The sequence below is a fragment of the Oryx dammah genome, unplaced genomic scaffold (assembly GCF_014754425.2).
Source record: "Oryx dammah isolate SB20612 unplaced genomic scaffold, SCBI_Odam_1.1 HiC_scaffold_27, whole genome shotgun sequence".
Lineage (NCBI taxonomy): Eukaryota > Metazoa > Chordata > Mammalia > Artiodactyla > Bovidae > Oryx > Oryx dammah.
The window spans coordinates 6,062,410-6,083,594 of record NW_024070211.1 but is presented as its reverse complement, the minus strand read 5'-3'; the positions used below and the strand labels follow the sequence as shown (position 1 = coordinate 6,083,594).

At 54.9% G+C, this 21,185-nt stretch overlaps 1 protein-coding gene across 4 annotated transcripts in view; it reads right to left on the bottom strand.

The window, feature by feature from the left end:
* Positions 1-21,185, bottom strand: part of EPHB2 (EPH receptor B2) — a 216,242-nt gene that overhangs the window by 50,110 nt on the left and 144,947 nt on the right. For all 4 annotated transcript variants that reach the window (XR_005719120.1, XR_005719121.1, XM_040229551.1 and 1 more), the window contains exons 4-5: positions 5,466-5,621; positions 3,854-4,189 (exon numbers count right to left, since the gene is read on the bottom strand). Coding sequence is in view for 2 of the 4 variants with exons in the window: in XM_040229551.1 (XP_040085485.1) it covers positions 3,854-4,189; positions 5,466-5,621 (492 nt within the window). In the remaining 2 variants the exon portion in view is untranslated. The remainder of the gene's footprint in view (positions 1-3,853; positions 4,190-5,465; positions 5,622-21,185) is intronic.

The window sequence follows — 21,185 nt, the reverse complement described above, 5'->3', positions numbered from 1 at the left end:
TTCTCCGGGCCTCTGTTTCCTCCTCTGGCAGAAGGGGAGGGTGTGGTGAGGGTGTGTGTGTTTGCACAGACCCCAGTTGGGCTCTGGATGCCTGAGAGAGAATGGGGCTTGTCACGGGGCTCGGAACAAAGAGGATGGCGAAAGAGTGGTTATGGCCCAGAGAGCCCCAGGGCTTCAAGGGCTTGAGGGCTTTGCTGTTGGTCAGTTGCTGTCTTGTGCGACTCTTTGCGACCCCAGGGACTGCAGCAGGCCAGGCTTCCCTGTCCTTCACTGTTTCCCGGAGTTTGCTCAAACTCATGTCCATTGGGTCAGTGATGCCATCCAACCATCTCATCCTCTGTTACCCTCCTCTCCTCCTGCCCGCAATCTTCCGCAGCATCTGAGTCTTTTCCAACGAGTCTGCTCTTTGCATCAGGTGGCCAAAGTATTGGAGCTTCAGCTTCAGCATCACTCCTTCCAGTGAATATTCAGGACTGATTTCCATTAGGATGGACTGGTTGGATCTCCTTGCAGGCCAAGGGACTCTCAAGAGTCTTCTCCAACATCACAGTTCAAAAGCATCAATTCTTCGGCACTCAGCCTTCTTGATGGTCCAGCTCTCACATCCACAAATGACTACTGGAAAAACTACAGCTTTGACTATACAGATCTTTACCAGCAGGGGTTTGGATTCACTTAAACGTGACTCTCCCAAATCTGTCTAATGGTAAGAAACACTTGAGCCACTTGTGAAAAGTGTTCTGATCCAGCAGGTCTGGGGTGGGGTCAGTCTGAAAACACTTTCATAGATTAGGAAATATTGATTCATTGGCCGAGCTGGGTCTTCGTTGCTGTGCGCGGGCTTTCTTCAGCTGTGACCAGTGGGGGCCACTCGTCACTGCAGCGCCGGTGCTCTCGTTGCAGGGGCTTCTCCTGTTGTGGAGCACGGGCCTTAGGGCACTCAGGTCCTGCAGCTGTGGCCCACAGGCCTAGTAGCTCCATGGCACGTGGGATCTTAGTTCCCAGACCAGGGATGGAACCCGTGTCCCCTGAATTGGCAGGCAGATTCTTAACCCTTGGACTCCCAGAGAAGTCCCTCTCGCGGATTTTTGACGCACAATGTGGTGGGGAAATGGAGGTCCAAAGGGAGGAAGTGATTTTCTCGAGTGCGATAGGTTAGAAGGCCTATCTCAGCTCTACCTCTCTTGTAACAGAATCTCACACCCACACCCTTTCCAAGGAGCCCTGCAGGCTGCGTTCACTGTGGACCACTGTGCCTCAGGTGGTGGCACGCGTTTATGTGGCCTGATATCACTCGGCCACTTACATTCCCTCTGTCTCCACAAGAGAAACAAGCCCGGGGAGTTGCTAATCCAAGGAGAATGGGGACACACGTGGAACTGACCCAATTCAGCCACATTCTGGAGCTCTGCCCCGTTCAGAGAGCTTGGTGCAGATTAGATAAACCCTAGCGGATGCACAGACTAGTGAGTGAGGAAATGAATGTTATTATGGTAAAATTCTGGGTTTGGGGGTGGTTTTGTTATGCAGCGTTATCGCAGCAATAACTGACCAATATAGTAAAGTCACAAAGCAAAGGAATGACAAAACTGGGATTCAAACTCAGGTCCCCCTGCGACTAACCCAGGGCTTGTTACTACTGCTCCTGCCTTTCAATCCTGAGGGCTCCCCCAGCATCCTCCTCTCTGGGGCCCTCATTTCCACTCTGCCCTGCCTCTATTCTCTGGGAATGTCCCACTCCAGACAGGAGGGGTCCACTCCAGCAGCCCTTGCTGCTAGCAAGCTGAGCCTTGTTAAGTATGCAGTTTGACTCTTGGGGATCCCGAATGGTTGCAGGGGAGGACTGCACACCTAGGCAAAGAACTCCAGGGACCCTGGGGAATTTCTAGCCTCTCCCAGTTGAAAAGAGTTCCCTCGTCTCCACTCTGCACTGGGAGCCTGGCCTTCCCTACCTCAAGGGCTTTGTCAAGCTGGAGAGACTCAGAACCAAGGCTTCATAATCTGCCACGTGTCTTTGCCAACAGCTGCTGGCGTCGGAGGGGTTTCTCAGATTGCCCGCTTTGAGTCAGCTCCATCCGGAACCCCATCCGAGGCGGGCTTAAATGCACCCACGAGCCTACAAGGGCTGCAGCATACGCTCATAAACGTGCCCTCTTGGCCCAGCAACACCACGAGCACTCACAAACAAGACCACGCTCCTTCTACGACACAAACACACGGAGGGGCTGAGCCACCCTCAGGCATACAAACTCAAGCTCAGACGTAGCAGAAGCACGCACACTCACACGTGGACTCTCATCAGAGCCCCCAGTCCACAGTTCCTTGGAGGTGCCCTGGATGGTGCTGAGCGCTAGAGTCTGTTAGACCTAGTCAATTTCTGCCTCACACCCTGCCTAGCTTTGTGACTCAACTTTTCTGAGCACCATCTGTGAAATGGGGACACAGATGCCTCCTACTCCTGGAGGCCAAGGGGTGGGTGGCAGTGAGGTCAGGTATAAAAACATCCCTCAACCAGGTGGAGCTGGCTGCTCCTCTCCTTCCATGTGCTTGTGCATGCCCTTCCTCCTCAAAACCACATCTGTTTCCATCACGCCCTTCAAAATTCTGTGAGCCTTTCAAAGAGCAGGTCAAATTCTGCCCCCTCCTCGAAGGCTTCCTGGACCTCCATCTCTGGATGCCCAGCCCACTCACTCTGCAGCCTGGTCTCCCTTTGCCCCACTTAGATGGCCAGACCACACTCACAGCAGGGCCTTGCAAAGGCTGCTGAGTAAATTACTAAGGCGCATACTCAGAGGGCTGAGCACAGCCTTCTGAAGGAACTGCAGGAACCGTGAGGCCTGAAGAATCTCAGGTGTCTCTTGGACGGGGATGAGACTGGGGAGCGTCTCCTGGACCTGGCCGTCTGGAGGTCCCAGGTGACCCTGAGGACAACGACCTTGGTGGAGAGGTGGGGCCGGAAGCTTGAGTGCCGTGGAGTGGAGGGGGATGAGGGGAGGTGGGGGAGGTGATGGGACGCATCATTTGGCATCTATTTTCTTGTTGTAAAGGAAACCAGGGCAGAAGATGGGGGTGGGCACATGGGGGTCACAGAGGGATTATTAAAGGTAAGCCTGGGGAGAAGAGTTTTGCTGGAATTAGTCTGGAGAGGGATGAAGGTTCAGGAAAAGCACCTGTGGAAACTACTAGATGGCCACTGAAGTCTGTCTCCTCACCTGCTGTTGTGATGGAGGTTTAAGTTAGGCTGGGAGAGATGATGTCTCCCGACCTCCTTTGCAGCTTGGGGAGGCCATGAGACCACATTCCTTCCAGTGGAACGTGCACAAGAGTGGTAGGCGCCACTTCTGCCTACCTTGCTTAAAACATACTGCTGCCCTGGCCTTCTGTCTCTCCCCGTTGTACGGGTTAGAGAGCAGACAAACCCACGACTCAGCTTCGAACGGGCCAACGAGGAGCGTGGAGGCTCGTGAGACAAAAGAAAAGGAAGCCAAGTCCCTGAATCTCCAGGTGGATCAGAGCTGCCCCGCTGACCTGGCCTGCTCACCCCTGGACTCTTACACGAGAGAGAAAGGCTCTTCTGTTGTTTCTGACACTGAACACTGGGCCCTTTTGTTATAGCAGCTTTACTTTTGCCTTCAAGAATACACGCTCCACGAATGCCAGCGATTATGATAAGTGCCACTGTAGCCGAGAGCTAACACTGACTCTCCCAGGTGGCCGATCACATGAACAGCCTCGGAAAAGAGAAAAGCACTCTGCAGATGTGAGGGAGTCTTTAACGAGGGCTGGCAGGACACCTGTTTGGCACGGCATGGCACAGCGCTGCCCCGGGGAGCCCGCATCTGAAGCCGCTTACCTGCCTGGTTGGTGGTGATGTTCACGGAGGCAAACTGCGGTGAGAAGGGGCTCTGGTCCGTGACGCCGTTCACAGCCTGGATCTCGAAGGTGTACTGGGTGTGGGCCAGCAGGTCGCTGATGTAAATGCGAGGCTCGGTGAGGCCCAGCTGGCGGGGGGCGTACTGCACGTTGTCCCCGCAGCGGGTGCAGGCGCCCCGGCCCGCGCCGCAGCTCTTGCAGATGACGTTGTAGACGAGGTCCTCGCGGCCTCCCGAGTCCCGGGGCGGGGTCCACTCGAGCATGAGCGAGGTCTCGTTGACACTGGAGATCACGGCCTGGGGCGCGGAGGGGATCGCTGGGGAGGGGGAGAGGTGTCTGTTAGTGGGGGTGGGGGTGCATTCTGCAAGAGACCGCTCTGTGCCCACTGCCCTGGCTCCAGCCTAGGCCTCCCCAAAGCTTTCCTCTAAATCCTTTCTCCTCTGCACCCAACAGACATGCTTCTAGAATATAACTGTCCGTCCAACTGTACCCATCTGCTCACACCTTTCTCCCCGGACTCCGCCCTCCTCAGTGTTCCTTACTAGGGACAGTCTTTTTGTGTTGGAATTATATCCACCCAATATCTATTTCCTGGAGAAGGAAATGGCAGCCCCCTCCAATATTCTTGCCTGGAAAATCCCATGAACAGAGGAGCCTGGCAGGTTACAGTCCCTGGGGTCGCAAAAGAGTCAGACACAACTGAGGGACCAAACAACAAATATCTATTTCTCCCTTTTTCCTGATAACAGGACCTGCTTTTATTCAAGGTGGCAATATGTGCAACTAAAGACTCTATTTCCCAGCCTCCTGGGATTAAGTGCTGGCCACTGATATACAGAAGTTGACAGTTAGGACTTTTTCTTAAAAGGAGATAGCTATAGTAGGTCCCTTTATCCCTTTCCCTCTTGCCATGACTGAGAATGTGTGTGATGGCTGGAGCTTCAGCAGCAATGTTGGACCATGATGTGACCCCAAGGGTGGAAACCACATGCTGTGTCTGGAAGAGCAGAAGAAAGTTCTGGGTCTCGGGGAGCTTCATGGATCTACCACATTACCCAAGGGTTGCCTATTTTTGGGTTTCCAATAATAAATTCTTAGGGTTTAAGTTACAGGGGTCTGTTCTCTGCTCCTGGCAGCTGTCTGCCTTTCCTGTCTGATACAGGGTTGTGACATGGCCCTCGTGGTTACCCTGTTCTTGGAGAACCTTGGCCTGTGATTCAGGCAACCGCTGCCAGAAGAGAACACTGGGAAGCCTTTTCCACCACAGACACCACCTGTGTTGGTTGTTCTTCTGCCAAACTTTCCATTCTCTGTCCCTTTGTGAATCAAGACCTTGACTTCATCCTGTGTGTGACTTAGCAGAAGGGGGTAAGGAGCCAGATGCCAGCTCTGCGGTGTCTGCCTGTTGGCAGCACGACCACCCCAGGATGGTGCTTTCTAGACAGTTTTCCATTTCCCCTCCCCCCAGGTACCTGGCTGCCCCTCAGTTAGGAAAGGTTACTGGGGCCGGAGAGCCACCCCGCCCTCTGAGAGTTCCTGCAGGTGGACTCGGGGCTCGGCCGGGCGCCGCCCTCTGGGGGCCCTGGACGTACTTGTGCAGGGCATGTCCACGGGATCCAGGTCTGCTCTGTAGTAGCCGTTGCGGCAGACGCAGTTGGTGGCCCCTTCTGAGGTGGTCCGGCTGTTGATGGGGCAGTGGGTACAGGCCTCGTCCCCTTGGTTGGCCTTGAAGGTTCCAGATGGGCAACCTGGAGAGAAGACAAGGAGAGTCACTGGGGAAACCAAACGAGAACTCAGGCCACAAGCCACGGAAAGGCCAGCAACATCCCAGAGGGGCCACACAGTGGGGGCGGATGGGGAGCCGTACCTCTGAAAGCTCTTGAGGGTCTCCAGGCCCCAGCATGGCAGTCCCAGCTGTGCCCAGAGGTTCCCCTGAAGCTGAAGTTTGTCTCGGAAGCTGTCTATGAGTTCAGCTGGGGCCCCTAGCAACCAACCCTTCCTACTGCAGGGGGGCTGCCCCCACAGCTTCTAGGACCAATCCTGACTTAGTCTGAAGACTGTGACGGAGCCTAGGGCGGTGCCCATGGTCCAGGCTTGTTGACTAATGGCTGGCTGGGCTCTGATTCTTGTACCTAGATTCCTGGGTTCTAGATGACTGTGAGGATAACATTGCAGTAGAAAAATCCTAGCCCAGCACAGGGCGTGCAGAGAGGTGACATGGGAGAGCAGGAAAGAAGGCTGGCTTGGGAAGCTAACTCAGGCTGAGTCTGCGTTCCGGTGTGGCCCTTTTTCTAGCTGTGTGGCCCAGACAAATAGTTTAACCATTCTGAGACTTGTGTTCTTTTTCAGTAAAATTATGATGTGTGTGTGCATGTGGGCATGCTTAGTTGTACCCAGCTCTTTGTGCCCCAGTGGGCTGTAGCCCATCAGGCCCATGAGATTTTCCAGGCAAGAATACTGGAGTGGTTTGCATTTTCTTCTCCAGGGGATCTTTCCAACCCAGGAATTGAACCCACGACTTCTGAATCTCCCTGCAATGGACTTGGATTCTTTACCGCTGAGGCACTGAGGAAGAAAAACTATGCCAAGGCCCATTTCTGAAGGCCATTGTGAGCATTTGGCATAAATATGCGAGGCACATGGCCTGAGGCCTTGCACAGTATAGATGTCCAATGAATAGTAGCTGTTACAGCAGGTGTTTGATCAATTGAGTGAAGAGGACATGCGGTACCAGGGACAGCCTGAGGAGGGCAGTGTTTGCATTTGGTGGGCATTCAACAAGCTGGATTTTCCCCTGGGCTTTGGTATTCTTCCCTGCTCTGGGGGCATGTTTAGGATTTGGATTCAGGGCCTAACGCTCAGCGCTTAGATTCTTCAAGAGGTGTCCACTCCTGTGTGTTCCTATGTGCGAACTCATCCCCCCACCCTCCTCCTGGCCCTGGACTGGAAATCAGGAGGTCTGGGGTCTAGGTCCTGCCCATTTCCTGGCCTCAGTTTCTTCTGCATTCTGGGGTTCATAATCGCAGTTCTCCTATGGTGCCTCAGGTCGGAGGGTCAAGCAAGGGGTAAGTGAGAGGTGGACCAGGAAGAGCTTTGCAATGGGCAAGCTCTTCCTGGGGATGAAATGTGGCTGAACTGTCCACAGGCCAGGGGCTCTCACCTGGACTGCATTCCATGCCCATGTGCTGTGTGACCTTTCACAAGTAACTCTACCTCTCTGAGCATTAATTTCCTCATATGTTATAAATGGCTCACATAGATTTCCCTGAATCATTTTTCTAGTCCAGTTTAAGTCTTAGCAACTTGCCTTCCTCCCAAATCCCTCAGAGATGCTGCTCTCCTTAATCTCACATCAGGGGTCCCTAACCTCCATGCCATGGGCTGGGTCCAGTCTGTGGCCTATTAGGAAGCAGGCTGCACAGCAGGAGGCGAGCAGCAGGTGAGGGAGCAAAGCTTTGTCTGTACAGCGGCTCCCCATTGCTTGCATTACCACATGAGATTGCAAATGACTGTGGCTTTAAAAGCATGTTTGAGACAACTTCCACTCTCCATACATTCTGGATTGAAGTCAAGGTGGAATATCCTGAGATGGCCAAAAAAGCACTGAAAAGCCTGCTTCCATTTCCAACATCCTATCTACGTGAAGCAGGATTTTCTGCAGTGATTGCGACCAAACAAGACGGTGCAGTAGACTGGACATCAGCAACACACTGCGGGGTCACATCTCCCGTCACCCCAGACGGAACCATCTCGTTGCAGGAAAACAAGCTCAGAGCTCCCACTGATTCTGCATTATGGTGAGTTGCATAATTATTTCAGGGGCTTCCCTGGTGGTTCAGCAGTAAAGAATCTGCCTGCAATGCAGGAGATGAGGGTTCAATCCCTGGGTCGGAAAGATCCCCTGGAGGAGGGCACGGCAATCCACTCCAATATTCTTGCCTGGGAAATCCCATGGACCGGGGAGCCTGGCTGGCTACAGTCCATGGGGTCACAAAGAGTCAAACACACACACACATCATTATTTCATTATATATCAAAATATAATTATAATAGAAATAAAGTGCACAATAAATGTAATTGAATCACCCCAAAACCATCACCCCTCCTCCGGTCTGTGGAAAATTTGTCCTCCACAAAACTGGTCCCTGGTGCCAAAAACGTTGGGGATTAACACCTTACACGACTTGAGTTTAGGGTGCTTTCCTCCTCTGTCATAATTACTCATCAAGGGGAATCTCTTGGCCTTGTTCTTGGCTCCCCCAGGACTGCAGCCATGCCTGATCCACGGCTCCTTCTCCTGTGCCTAGCACAGAGGCTGGTGCTGAGCAGCTGCTCCATAAATACTCCCTGAAGCTGTCTGCTGAAGCGGAAAGGGCCTGGGCTTTGGGGATCATATATATTGGCTGAAAGGCAGGGAGGGACGGTGCTTACTGCGCAGGCTGCCGAGGGAACCCCCGCTCCATGTGTGCCCGCCATCTGGCCTGGAGCCAGTTGCTTGTCTCCTCATCTGTAAAATGGGGCAATAGTATCTACCTCCTGCAGTTGTTGTGAGGATTCCATGGGTCATTTCCAGCAAAACTGCCTAGCCAATTCCTGGCGTTAGTAAGCTGTATCTGGTTCAAGTACCAACCTGCTGGGTGACCTCAGAGAGGTGGTTCAGCCTCTCTGAACTAGTTTTCTCCTTGGTAAGAGAGCATCTATCTTGGAAAGTAGCCATGAAGGGTTGCATGTGATGAACAGTGCCTGGGCCAGGATCAGCGAGGCGTTGCAGTTCCAATCTCAGGGAAGTCTCCATGATGAAGCAAAGGGCGGTTCCCCCAGGGTGCTAAACCACAGCACCCTCCCTCGGCCTGGGGTCCTACTTTGCCTTTTGCGGGGGAGCTTCCAGAAGGTGGCATTCCTCCTAATCCTACAGCCCTGGCTGGTACCACCCTGACCAGGCCCTGCCAGGATCTCAGAGAAGAACCATGTTCAGCCTAGTCCTTAAGGAGCTGCCGGACAAGGGAAAGACAGTACCTTGAAGCAACCAACCAGGCCACAGTGACACCAACGAGGAAGGTGGCAGGAAGTGCCTCATCCATCATACACAGGGGGGAAACCAGGGCTCTGGAGCGTAAATATGAAGTGCACAGCATTTATTGAGTACTTATTAAGTGCTGGCCCTGTTCAAAGGACTTAACCCGTAAGAACTCATCCAAACCTCACCCAACCCTACATCAGAGATAGTATTTTCTGACGAGGGAATTTCTGCACAGGGGTGAAGTAGTTTTCCGAGGATGTGGGCTTAAGGGGGCAGTGCTGGGATCTGACCTCGGGTGGTCTGACTGCAGAGGTCACATCCCTGCCACACTGTCCTGCCTGTAAGAGACTCACACCGCACCAATGGTCCACGCGTGCTGGGCAGGGGCTGGAGGCTTCTGCTCTGGGAGCCCGTCCAGGGCTCGCTGCACTTTGCTGCGCTGGTCCTACAGACCCTGCCTGCCCTCCCTCTCAGGCACCAACCTTCCCCTGCTGGGTGGATGAAGGGACAGCCTTGCCATCTCGGTGTCTTGGCACTGTCCCGTCCAGACACACGGGCTGCAGCCCTGGCTCTAGCTGAGTGGTTGGCCTCTCTGAGCCTCAATCTGCTCTGCAGTAGAATGGGGGCACAGGATCCCATGAGGGCCACCTGAGAGAGGCCAAAGGTCTTGGTCCCAAGGCTGGCATCCTCCTGGCTCCCTCCCAGGCGAGAGCCTGCCCAGCTTTAGCACGCCTCTCCCATCTGCTGGCGGTTCCGTGGGCCTGGCCGGGTGGCGGCCCGCTCTCTGCTCCAGGCTGTGCCAGCCCCTCCATCTGGACCACCTTCCCGGCTGGCCTCCCTGCATCGCCACGTCCCAGGCCCCCTCTCTGACTCCCCAGCCTGCCTCCATTGGAAGGCTTCCTGCCTGGCCACCCCTCAGCCCTCCCAGGGGACATTCTACACTTTCTGTATCTTTGGGCTTCATGAAAACCGCCCTTCAGTCTTGAGAATTGGTATTGCTCTCCACCTGGTCACCAGGAGCCCTGGGGGCCTCCTCCTCTCCCCTACCCCCTGCAGCCAATCAATTACTAGGTCTTCCCTCCTCAGCAGGGCCTGGCTCTGGCTCCCCTCGGCGGCCCCCACCCCTGCGGGCATTCAGAAAGCCCCTCCTGCCCACTCCTTAGCCTCTCATGACCATCTGGCCTCCTCCGCCCACCCTCCAGAGCCAGCTTTCCAAAGCCGACTTTTTTGCGTCCTTTGAAAATCCACAGTGGCATAGACAATGGAATATTATTCAGCCAGAAAAAGGAACGAAGTATTGATACACGCTACAACATGAATGAACCTGGAAAGCATCGTGCTTGGTAAAAGAAGCTAGACACACGCTTCCATTTATATGAAAATGGGTAGACGGGGCGCATCCAGAGAGACAGAAAGGAGCTGAGGGGTTGCCAGGGGCCGGTGAGAGCAGCGAATGGAGAGTGACTGCTAATGGCTGTGGGGCTTCTTTCTGAGGTGATGAACATGCTCTAAAGTTGACTGCAGTGAGGGTTACAAATTCTGTGAAAATACTAAAAACAAGAGGTGAATTTTATGGTGATGTGAATGATATCAAAATAAAAATTCCTATGTAAGAAAAATCCACGATTGCTCCCTAAATTCCTCAGGGTGCCCGGGACCCCAGGGCTGGCACCTGCCCCCTCAGCACCCACTGCCCCAAGCCTGATGCTTCACTGTCAACCACGTGTGGCACCGCCCCCCAGCCCGCCCCACGCCTGTGCCCCTCCTGCCCTCATTACCTGGAACGCCCTCCCTTTTGTCGCCAGGCAGATTCTTACACCCCTTTAGGACAGCACAGGTATCCCCCTTCCGGGATGTCTTCCCCAAGCCCCCCAAAAAGGGTTGAGGGGCCTATCTGAATGACTTACACATCTGTAAGTCCGACTGCAAACTCCCAGTGTGATGTTGGGCGCCTAGTGAGTGATGGATGGAGGGAGTGAGGGCTGAGAGTATCCGCCCAGCTACTGTGCTTGACATTTGAGTCAACAGGTCCACAGAGGGGCAGACAACACGTGGCTCTTTAGCAGCAGAGGCAGAGACTGATCCCACCAGCTACCTCTTCTCGTACAGAGAAGGGGTCAGAGGCAGCCCCCAGTCCATGGTGCCCAGGGGCCCAGGGCCCACGCTGCTTCTAGCATCTCAGCTGGGAAGGCACCCTCCTGCCAACACCTGAGTCTCGGGTACAGAAGTGGGAAGAAAACAGAGACAGCTGAGGTCACAAACGTGGGTGGCTCTACCCCGGACAGGTGTGGGTTCAGACAGGTCTCCTGCCCTCTCTGAGACTCAGTCTCCTCCCTGGAAAGGGAACTGACACCTGTTTAGATGCAGCAAGAAGCCTCTGAATGTGTCTCTTGCTCCACCTCAGCCTCCCTGCCAATCATTTGCAGTAGCTGGAGTGATCTCATGAGAAGGAATCAGAGCTCAAACTCACCAGGGGCGCCCCACGTGCTTAGAATGAATGCACGCACCTAGGCCTGGAAGGGCGGCTCTGGGGCCTTCCTGCCCCTACCTGATACTCTCCCCTTCGTCTCTATTTCCTTCACTGACCCCCATCACAATTTGCAATCATATTAGCAAATAGCTTATCAACTTGTAGGCCGTTTGTCCTTTGCCTGCATTTGGAAGTACCTGGAGAGGAAAAGAACCGGGTTGGTCTGGTGCTCCTTGGTTGCCTAGCAACTGGCAGAGTGGTGGGAACATAGTAGGTGCTCAACATACATTTCTTGAGGGAACAGATATGCCCCTTACAAGGTGTCGCAAGAATCATATGAGAAAGTGGGAGAGAAAAGACAGTAAATGCCAGGTTGGGTACCACGGTTATCATGTCAACTTCTCCAGAACTGCCTCAAGGCTCAGATCTCTCTCCACGTCTCACTTTCCCCCATGGGTCCTCCCATGGGCCTGTCCACCAGGGAGACCAAGTCATCCCTGGTTTTCAGACCGGAAGTTCTGCATCCCAGAAACAGCCGCCGTCCCAGACAAACCCTCCTGGATGCTTCCCAGCCCCATCTGTCTGTCACCTCTTTCCTTTGTTTGCAGTGCTCTGGATGCCCCGGGTGTGCACCCACCGGTCCCTGTACCTGAATGCCCTCCTCCCCCACCCTCCTCTCCTGCTGGATCGGTGCGTCTGACATATGTTCTTCTGGGAGGCCTGCCTTCCGCTGTCTACAGCAGACGGCTCAGACTCCACTGCGGCAGATCAGGCACAGGCCAGACGGACAGTGGTGTGCCGGTGAACGGCTATTTGGTGGTGGTGGGGGGAAGCCCTGATTTGTTGTGTTTGCCAACTGCTATGGTAAAAATGCTCCCACCAGGCAAATTTCAAGCTACCGATCTGAGATAACTAAACACTGAGTTAGGAAGAAATGCCCACAGTCAGCTCTTGTGAGCCAAGCCAGCAAAACTCAGCCCATCCCACCACTAGACCTCACCTGTATGTCACCACCCACATCTACAGGGTACGGTGCATAGAAGGTGCTCAGTTAATTCAGTTTGCCATATGAAGGCAGTTCTGTCTAACTGGACTGGTTAGGGGCTGTAGGTTTGATAGGTTAATATACATAAGGTGCTTAGGACATACAGCAAGTGCTATATAAACCTTAGCTGTTATTACTCATTCAGCAGGTAGGGACAATAATAATCACCCTTTATTATGTGCTTTCGGGGTGACAAGTCCGGTGCAAGTGATTTACATGGGTTCTCTCGCTGAATCCACGCAAACACTCATTGAAGTAGGTTATCATTATCACCCCCATTTTACAGATGATGAAACTGAGGCTCGGAGCGGGTAACTGAACGTCACAAGGTCACACAGCTACTCAATGGCAGAACTGAGGTTTGACTCCAGGTGTTTGTGGGTCCAGGTACTATCGGTTACAGGAATTATTAAGTGGAGGAGTATCAGGGCTGGAGACCATTCTTCAGGCTGACAGAGGGGACAGGGCTTGCTGGGATCATTCAGCAAGGTAGAGAGACATAGCCTGGGCCCCAAACCCAGGACCTGGAGCCAAAGTGGGCAGCCAGCACCTGCCTTCTGCAGACGCCCAGAGCCCTAGGCCAGGCAACCCGAGGCGGGGATGGCAGTCAGCCGGGAGGAGGAGAGAGGATTACGGGGAAACAGATTTTCTCCCCGCCTGCCCCCTGGGCTCCGGGGATAGGTGATAATTGACCGAGTGAGCCCTGAGTCAGGCCGAGGCAGGGCTCCATCTGGGCCTGGCACGGCGGGGCTGCTAATTGGCACGGAGTGATCCTCGAAGCCTCCCTGGCTGGCCCGCCGCTCGGCTCCCCCTTCTCCGCCCAGAGACTCCGGATTAATCCCCGAACGACTGATGGGCAGGGGACTCAAATGCTGTCAGGCCTCGTGTGCCAGGCCTCGGGGGTGGGGAAGCAGTGTCTCTATCTTTCCAGGGGTGTCCTGCAGACCAGGGGGCTCTGTGTTCTGAGTAGAGGCAGGCTCACCACAGTCTAGCTCCCACTCCTAAGAAATGGATGAAATTGAACCAGGGCCTCAACCGTGGAGCTGGCTGCCAGGGCAGAATCCCAGGCCTGCCTCTGGCTAACAGTGTAACTGTGGGTAAGTTCCCTAACTCTCTGCCTCAGTTTCCATGTTTATATAATGCGGGGGCAGAATAGTGACACTGTCTTACATTTGTTGGGAAGAGGACATGAATTAAGGGAAAGAAGGCACTTGCCACAGCGCCTGCCTGGTTCATACAAAGGGCTATACACGTGTTTACTTTTATTATATACGTTCATTCTTGGCCTGCCACTTGCTATGTGATAAGACCTGGGGATACAGAGACAAAGAAGATGTAGTCTCTGCGCTCAGGAGTGTGGGTCCAGTTGGTGAGATGGTGTGTGATGAATTTATTCAATAGGCACTTATTAAGCCCTTGTTATTTCATGGCTGGTGACTGCAGCTTGCTCCTTGGAAGAAAAGCTATGACCAACCTGGACAGCACATTAAAAAGCAGAGACATTATTTTGCCAACAAAAGTCCACCTAGTCAAAGTTATAGTTTTTCCAGTAGTCATGTATGGCTATGAGAGTTGGACTATAAAGAAAGCTGAGCGCCAAAGAATTGATGCTTTTGAACTGTGGTGTTGGAGAAGACTCTTGAGTCCCTTGGACAGCAAGGAGATCCAACCAGTCTGTTCTAAAGGAGATCAGTCCTGGGTGTTCATTGGAAGGACTGATGCTGAAGCTGAAACTCCAATACCTGATGCTGACTCACTGGAAAAGACCCTGATGCTGGGAAAGATTGAGGGCAGGAGCAGAAGGGGACGACAGAGGATGAGATGGTTGGATGGTATCACCGACTCAATAGACGTGAGTTTGAGCAAGCTCTGGGAGTTGGTGACGGATAGGGAGGCCTGGTGTGCTGTGGTCCATGGGGTCACAAAGAGTCAGACACGACTGAGCGACTGAACTGAACTGAAGCCCTTGTTATGTACTAGGCACTGGGTCATGGAGACAAAAGGCCCAAGTCCTGCCTATTAGAGGCCACAACTGAGCAAAAGGCTGGCACGTCTTCCTTTAACCAGGGCTAACTGCTGGCTGCTGTGGGTAGAGGGGCCCGGGAGTGGTGCTGGGCTCAGTAGTGCCTGGTTTGAAGGGCAGCTGGCCTACCTTCCTGCCTTGAGATCTCCAGGAAGTTCTGGATTTGGGTAGTGGAAGGAAGGAGGGAGGGAGGGAGGCCAGGCCTCAGCTATGCTCCAGGCCGTTGCTCTGTGAACCCAGGCCACTTCCGGCCTACTTCGGTGTGGTTGGAACCATCGCTGTGGCCTCTTCCAGCCACGGGACTCTGGCTGTGGACACGCTCAGGCACCCGACCCTGGGCTTACACTCTCCCTGAACTGTGAAAGAACTGATTTGTGTGTTTTCAGGGGCTTATGAGGAGTGTATGTCGGGGCTGAGCTGGCGGTGCTCTTGTGGCTGAGTGGGCAGGGCTCTGGGGTCTCCTCATGCAAAGTGGCTTTAGCATTTTGCACGCTTTCCGCTTCGGCTGCTGAAGTTCAGCCAGTGGAGCCAGTGCCCCTGCCCTGGGCTGGGCAGGGTGCTGATCCTCTGTGCCAGGGGCAAAGTCACATGGGATGCGGGCGGCAGGCAAGCTCCCAGGGTGGGAGGAGGAGCTTCCGATCTCTGTGTGTCTACAGGCACCACCTGGTGCTGGGCCAGGGGCCTCCGGAGCCTATACCCTCATCCATCCTCATGATGGCCCTATGCGGCAGGAGGTGTTGTCCCCATTTTAGAGATTAGGAAACTGAGGCTCACAGGAAGGAAGTGTCTGTCCCAAAGTCACTCAGAGACCTAGTGGCAGGGACTGTACCCCCAGAGTCCACGCTCTCACATTGTGTCCGAGACCCTCAGTGTTCCAATCTGATGAAGGGGGCCCCTTCTGGCCCTTCTAGCTTTCCTGTCTCAAGGGGTTGGGGGGAGGGCCCTGCCCTTCCAGGTTAAATCCAAGAAATGACTCAGGGTCAACCCCCTGCTGCGGTAGCTCCTACTGGGACCACCCAGGGGATGTCAGTCATCCTGCAACACCCCCGTCCCCCCACCCCCATATGCCCAGGCTCCCCCTGCTTGCCCCTGCTGGGACTCTGGCTCTCTGGATCTCTGCCAACAGCTGGCAGGACTACAGAAGTCAGAAGGCAGCGGTGGGAGTTGTGTTAACAGCTTCCTCTCTGCCTGAGCGGGGAACCCAGGGTGTCCCCAGGCCAGCCTCGCACACGGCCATCTGCAGCGACCTCTCCCGGCTCGAAACCCGTCTGGGCTCCCTTGTGCCTGTGGCAAGTGGCACCCGCTTCAGCCTCCCCTGCACGGTCTACACCGCATCTTCAGCTCCCATGGCCTCACAGCGGAGCCCTGGGTGCCACTCACAGGAGGCCGCTCCCTAGCGAGTGTGCTCAGGGTCACCTCTGCCTAATACGTGGGTACGTGGGTCCCAGCTCCAGCCTGGCTTAATTCCTCTTAGTCCTTCACGTCTTGACTCCAGTTCCTTGTGGGCCCTTCTCCTGGAGTGCTGCCCCCCACCAGGGCTGGGTTTGGGGCCTCTCTTCTGTGTTCCTGAACCACCAACCCCTCGCCATGGCCCCTGCACGATTACATGGGTGGACTGTCTGCCTCCCTCCCAAGGCCTCGAGCCTAGTGGTGGCAGGAACCCACAGTGACCGGCAGCTCTCAGCCCCACGGTCTGGCTGAGAGGTGATGAACAGGAGGTCTCAGCAAGTGTTTGTTGATTGACCGACTGACCGAGGCTTAGAAAGGTGGAATCTTGCACTTAAGGTCTCTCAGCTTGTGCATGGACTGGAGGTTTGGTTCTAAGGCTTCTGGGCCATGGCGGCCCCAGGGCTCATCTGGGGTCTAGGCAGTGGGCTCTCAAAGCACCCTACCTTCTTCCTTGGCATTTGGGTGACATCCATCTCTCTGCCTCCCCCAGACTGTGGGCTCCGTGAAGGCACCCCCACGCCTTTCCTGTTCAGGGCCAGCCCTCCATAACACCTCCCTGAATGACAGGCCCCAAGCGGGGGAAAGGGCACGCTCACAGCCTCCTGGAGAAGGCAGACCCTGAAGCCCGTGGCTGCAGAGGTGGGTGAGAGTGTTTCAGTGCCAGCTCTCTGGCCCCGGGATCCTCTGTCGGGGCCCCTGGCCCGCCTCCCTTCACGCCATCCCCGCGGTGGGGGCCCAAGAGCTCCCGCCCGCCCAGCAGGGAGCCCCATTCCTCCAATTTCCTCCCAATTAATCAAGCTCTGAACTTTTTAATTATCTGCCTGCAGGGTGACTCCCCACTCTGGTGAAGCAATTAAGGACATTTCCAAGTGTTGTGTGGCTGCCGGCAGGCAGCTTTGACCAGACCCTCGTGGAGGAGGTGAGCAGAGGGAGGGGCTGGGGACAAGAGGGGTGGATAGGAAACCCCTGGGGTCATGGGGCTACTGGGAGGCTCTCCTGGGGTCCTGACCAGGGCTATTCCAGGGATCTGTGGCTGCATTATCCTGGTGTGTCCCCCTCCACTGACACGTTCATGCAAAGGCCCTTTCTCTTCAGCTAGAATCTGGCTTCACAGATTCCCGACAGTTACCATGTGCCAGGCGCTGGGTTAAGGCACTTGACAATTTCACTGTATCCCTATATTGACCCTGAGAGTAGGAAGTGTAATGATCAGAGGACGCAGAAGCTTAGACGACTCCAGAGATGCAGCCGGGATTTGAAGCCAGTTCCAAGTCCACAGCCGCTTTATCAACTGTCTCTTACAGAACAGCAAGCATGGCCTGTCAAAGCGCCCCAGAACAAGGCTGGCGGCAGGAGATGCCAGCCAGCTTGAGAGCCGCTGAAGAACACGGGCTCTCCCTGGGCAGGGCGGCTTGGGGGAGGGGGCCTGCAGGCAGAGTGGACAGGCTGTGCCAAGGCGTGGAGGTCTGAAATCACACGGTGTGTGTGCGTGCATGTGTGCACCTACGCATAGCTCAGAGTTATGGAGGCATGAAGTTCGAGTCTGGGAAGGGTGCGAGGTAAGGCTGGAGAGGTGGCTGGGGTCTGGGTCACTGGAAGTCAGGAGGATCTTCACCATCTTCTGTCCAAGCTCTTCGTTTTATGACTACAGAATACAGGACCCAGACAGGCACAGTGACGTGCCTGAGCTCACACAGCAAGTTGGTGGCTGATGGAGCTGGGGCGGCAGCCAGGAATCCTGATGCCCAGAATGGAAGGGATTGAGAGAGGGGCAAAGGAGCTGCAGCTGTAGGAGGTGCCTCCAGACTGGCCTCCTGCCCCTTGCCCTTGCCTCCTGCCCCCACCTCCCTACTTTCCGCTGGCTGCACTCGGCCCTCAACACACCAGCCAGAGGGATCCTGCCGAATGGGAATCTGTGGCTTGTCGCTTCTCTGCTCCAAGCCCTGCAACAACTGCCGTCTCACTTGGAATGAAAACCAATAGCTGTACAAAGCCCCCTTGACCTCTCTGGTTACATTTACCCCCAGGTGTTTTATTTTTCTTGGTGCAATTGTGTCCTCTTTTACTTCTCCGAACACACTTCCTACAACCTTCCCTCTCATCCACCCTGCTCCAGCTACACTGGTTTCCTGGCTGACCTGGAGTATGTTGGGTTTCTTCTAGCCTCAGGGCCTTTGCACACACTGTTTCCCTTGCCTGGCTCAAGTCCTCGTTCAGCTACTCCTTCACTCCGCCCCTCTCTGAGCATCACATCCCTCGTCTATAATTGGGGTTAATGTTGTACTCTCCGCCTTCCTCCCCAGGCTAACATGGGATCCTGATGAGAAAATGGGGAACAAATAGAGCTCCCCAAAAGCCCCCCCTCCATCTTGAGGCTACCACTGCAACAGGGCTTGTAAAGATCTTCACTGGGTCCTTGAGAAAACAGCGCCTCTGACGAGCCGTGGGCTCCAGGCTCCCCCAGAGCTGAAGCTGGAGCAACACGGTGGAGCTCCCTAACCTGTAATCCTCAGGACTCACAGATGCTGGAAAGGCAAGTGTTAAATAATAATCACGATGTGCCCCGGGGGGAAGCCGGATGTGTGGGGAGAGCTTGACACATCTGGCAGGGCAGGCCCGAGTCCCCCGGCACATCTGGCTGCTGTACTGACAGGTGGTGCGGCGGGTCACTGCGGAAGGGCCTGTCAGGTCTGGTCCTCGCATCACGAGGCGGGTGACGGCCGGATGGAGCTGGGAGCATCTCCCAAGGGCCGAGGGCCATCACCCCCTGTGGGTTGCCGCTTCAGACCCCACTTCAGGCCATCCATGGACTTTACGGTTGTGCTCTGAGAGGCTGAATTAGGACCCAGAACCTGGGCCACCAGATTCCAAAATCCCTACCTCATCTTGTCTGCGCCGGCCGCTCCTACTGGGGCTTGGGGAGCCTGGGAAAGCCCCCTCTCCTCTCCAGCTGGGCGGTGGGTGTTTTCGGGGTCACATCATGGAGCACTTCCCCTTTTATGGGATCCAGTAATGTGGTCATCAGCTCCACCTGAGACAGCCCCCTTGGGCTCCTCCCTCCCCCCACCTGCCCCAAGAAAGCCATGGTCATTAATAAAGGACACAATTAGCTGTCAGCGGAGAACATGTCTGGAATTTTTTTACCTGCTCTGTGAGTTCGGTTAAGGCAACAAAGCCCCAGACCCCCCCGGGGAAGCAGCTGCCATACACCTTTCAGAGGCCCCCCTTGGCCGGGCCCAGGGCAGGAGGGGGCCTGTGACTTCTGCGGTGTGGGTTCCGCAGGTCTGGGCCTGCGCAGGGCGGTGTTTTCCAGGCCAGTGGAGAAAGTGACAGAGTAAGAGAGATTTTCTGGCAGAAGTTATTTTTTTCAACCCAACAGGCAATACAATTCAATACAATTTCCTCCTCCTTCCTTTGCGGACTTAAGGGTCTTTTAGAGCTCGAAGGACTTGAGAGAAAGGAATTAGTTCAGCCTCTCATTTTATACCTCATTTTACAAGTAGGGAAACCGAGGCCCCAGGAGGGGAAGTGACCTTGTTCGTGGCAGATACATCTATGTGCTGCTCTTTGGGGTTCTGCACGGATCCCTGAGCTCTTTGACCACGATCAGAACCCGCAGTCAGCGTCTTTGAAGTCCGCGATGGTCGCTGTCCAGGCTGGGGGCGCAAGGGACAGTGGGATCCGAGGGAAATGTGGCCCCGGCCCTCGCAGAGCTGAGGGTCCCGTGAGAGGGATGGAGGGAAACGGGCAGTGGACAAGCGTGAATACTCTATCTGCAATGGCCACAGAGGAGACAAGGGAGGCTAAGGCAGGACCAGGGGCGTCACTTTGTGGTCAGGAGAGACTTCTCTGAAATATGGCCTTTAAAAGGCAATCCCTGGGGGGCAGAAATGAGTGGGAACAGGATTTGCAAAGATGGGACCAGGTCAAGGCCTCGGTTCCTCTCCGTGTCACGAAGCGGGACGTGACAGGCACCTGCTACCCAGCTGCCTGGGCCCAGCTGACTCTGACCCTGGCAGGCACTTTCGTCTAAGAATGCCACGAGGTCAGGATTTGCCAGCTCTATTCCGCAGACGAGGAAAGGAGGGACTTCCGTGGTGGCCCAGCGGCTGAAGGCTCCATGTTCCCAGTGCAGGGCGCCCAGGTTCAATCCCTGGTCGGAGAAATAGACTCCACATGCCACAACTAAGAGTTCACATGTCACAAGTGAAGATCTCAGACGCTACAATGAAGACGGAAGGTCCCGTGTGCTGTGAATAAGACCCAGCGCAGCACCCCGCCCCCCGCCCCCCCCCCCCCCCAAAAAAAGACAAGAAAATGAGGCTCAGAACAATGAACTGCCTTCCCGGGACACCTGGACACCAAGTTCAGGAGCCTGGGCCTCCAACACCTGCCTCTCTCTGCCCTTCTGGGAGATTTCCAGAACTACGGCTCTCCCTCTCAGCAACCCTAAGGCTGGTCTGCTCAAGCCCCGGTGGCCTGTGACTTGAATGCTAATGAAAACCCCACTCAAGAGGTCCTGGCATTTGGCGCCTCAAGGAAAAGGGATTAAGAAACACGAATAGGGAGAGCTGGGAGCTTGCCTGCTTCACCCTGAGGCTCCTGGGTCGGTGGGGGAGCGGTGGCCTGCAATCGCTCTCCCTCCTAGGGGTACAGGAACCATTCTCCTTCTCCTGTCGGCTTCTGGGGAGCAGGAGTGAGCCTCAGCGAACCCAAGCCATAAATCAAATGTGCAAGATGTGGCTTGGCAGCCATCCCAGTGAAAAAGATCTGGGGGTTTGAGTTGACCACAAGCCAAAAGCTGCTGAAAAAGCCAATGTGGTCTTAGGCTGTAAGAGTAGACGGAGACTGACAGCCCAGCATTGCACCCCTCCACCCCGCTGCTCAGGGAAGGTCAGTGCTGAGCTCCACATTTTAAGGAGGGCCAATGAGTGGTAGTGGACAGGGAATCTCAGGCATCCACCTGGTTGTCTATCTGCAGGCATTTCTGGACAGTGCTAGAGGGGCCCGGAGTAGGCTCCCAGGTTCAAACTCTCCTGGCAGCATTTTTCAGGCACACAGCAGAGCTCTGGAGCGTGACCTGCCCTGGAGCTCTTCCTCGCCTGCATCTCTGAGAAGTATGAGTTCTCTCCTTAATCTCACTCAGCTTTGGTCTCTATGTCCTAGCCCTCCTGGACACTGGGGATTTGAGATCACATGTGTGGTCTCACCATGGCCTGCCCTCGGTTAAGGACAAGACTTCATTAAAAAAACCCAAAACAAACCCAGCATTCTAGATAAAGACTTTGTGCCCAGCCCTGTGTTC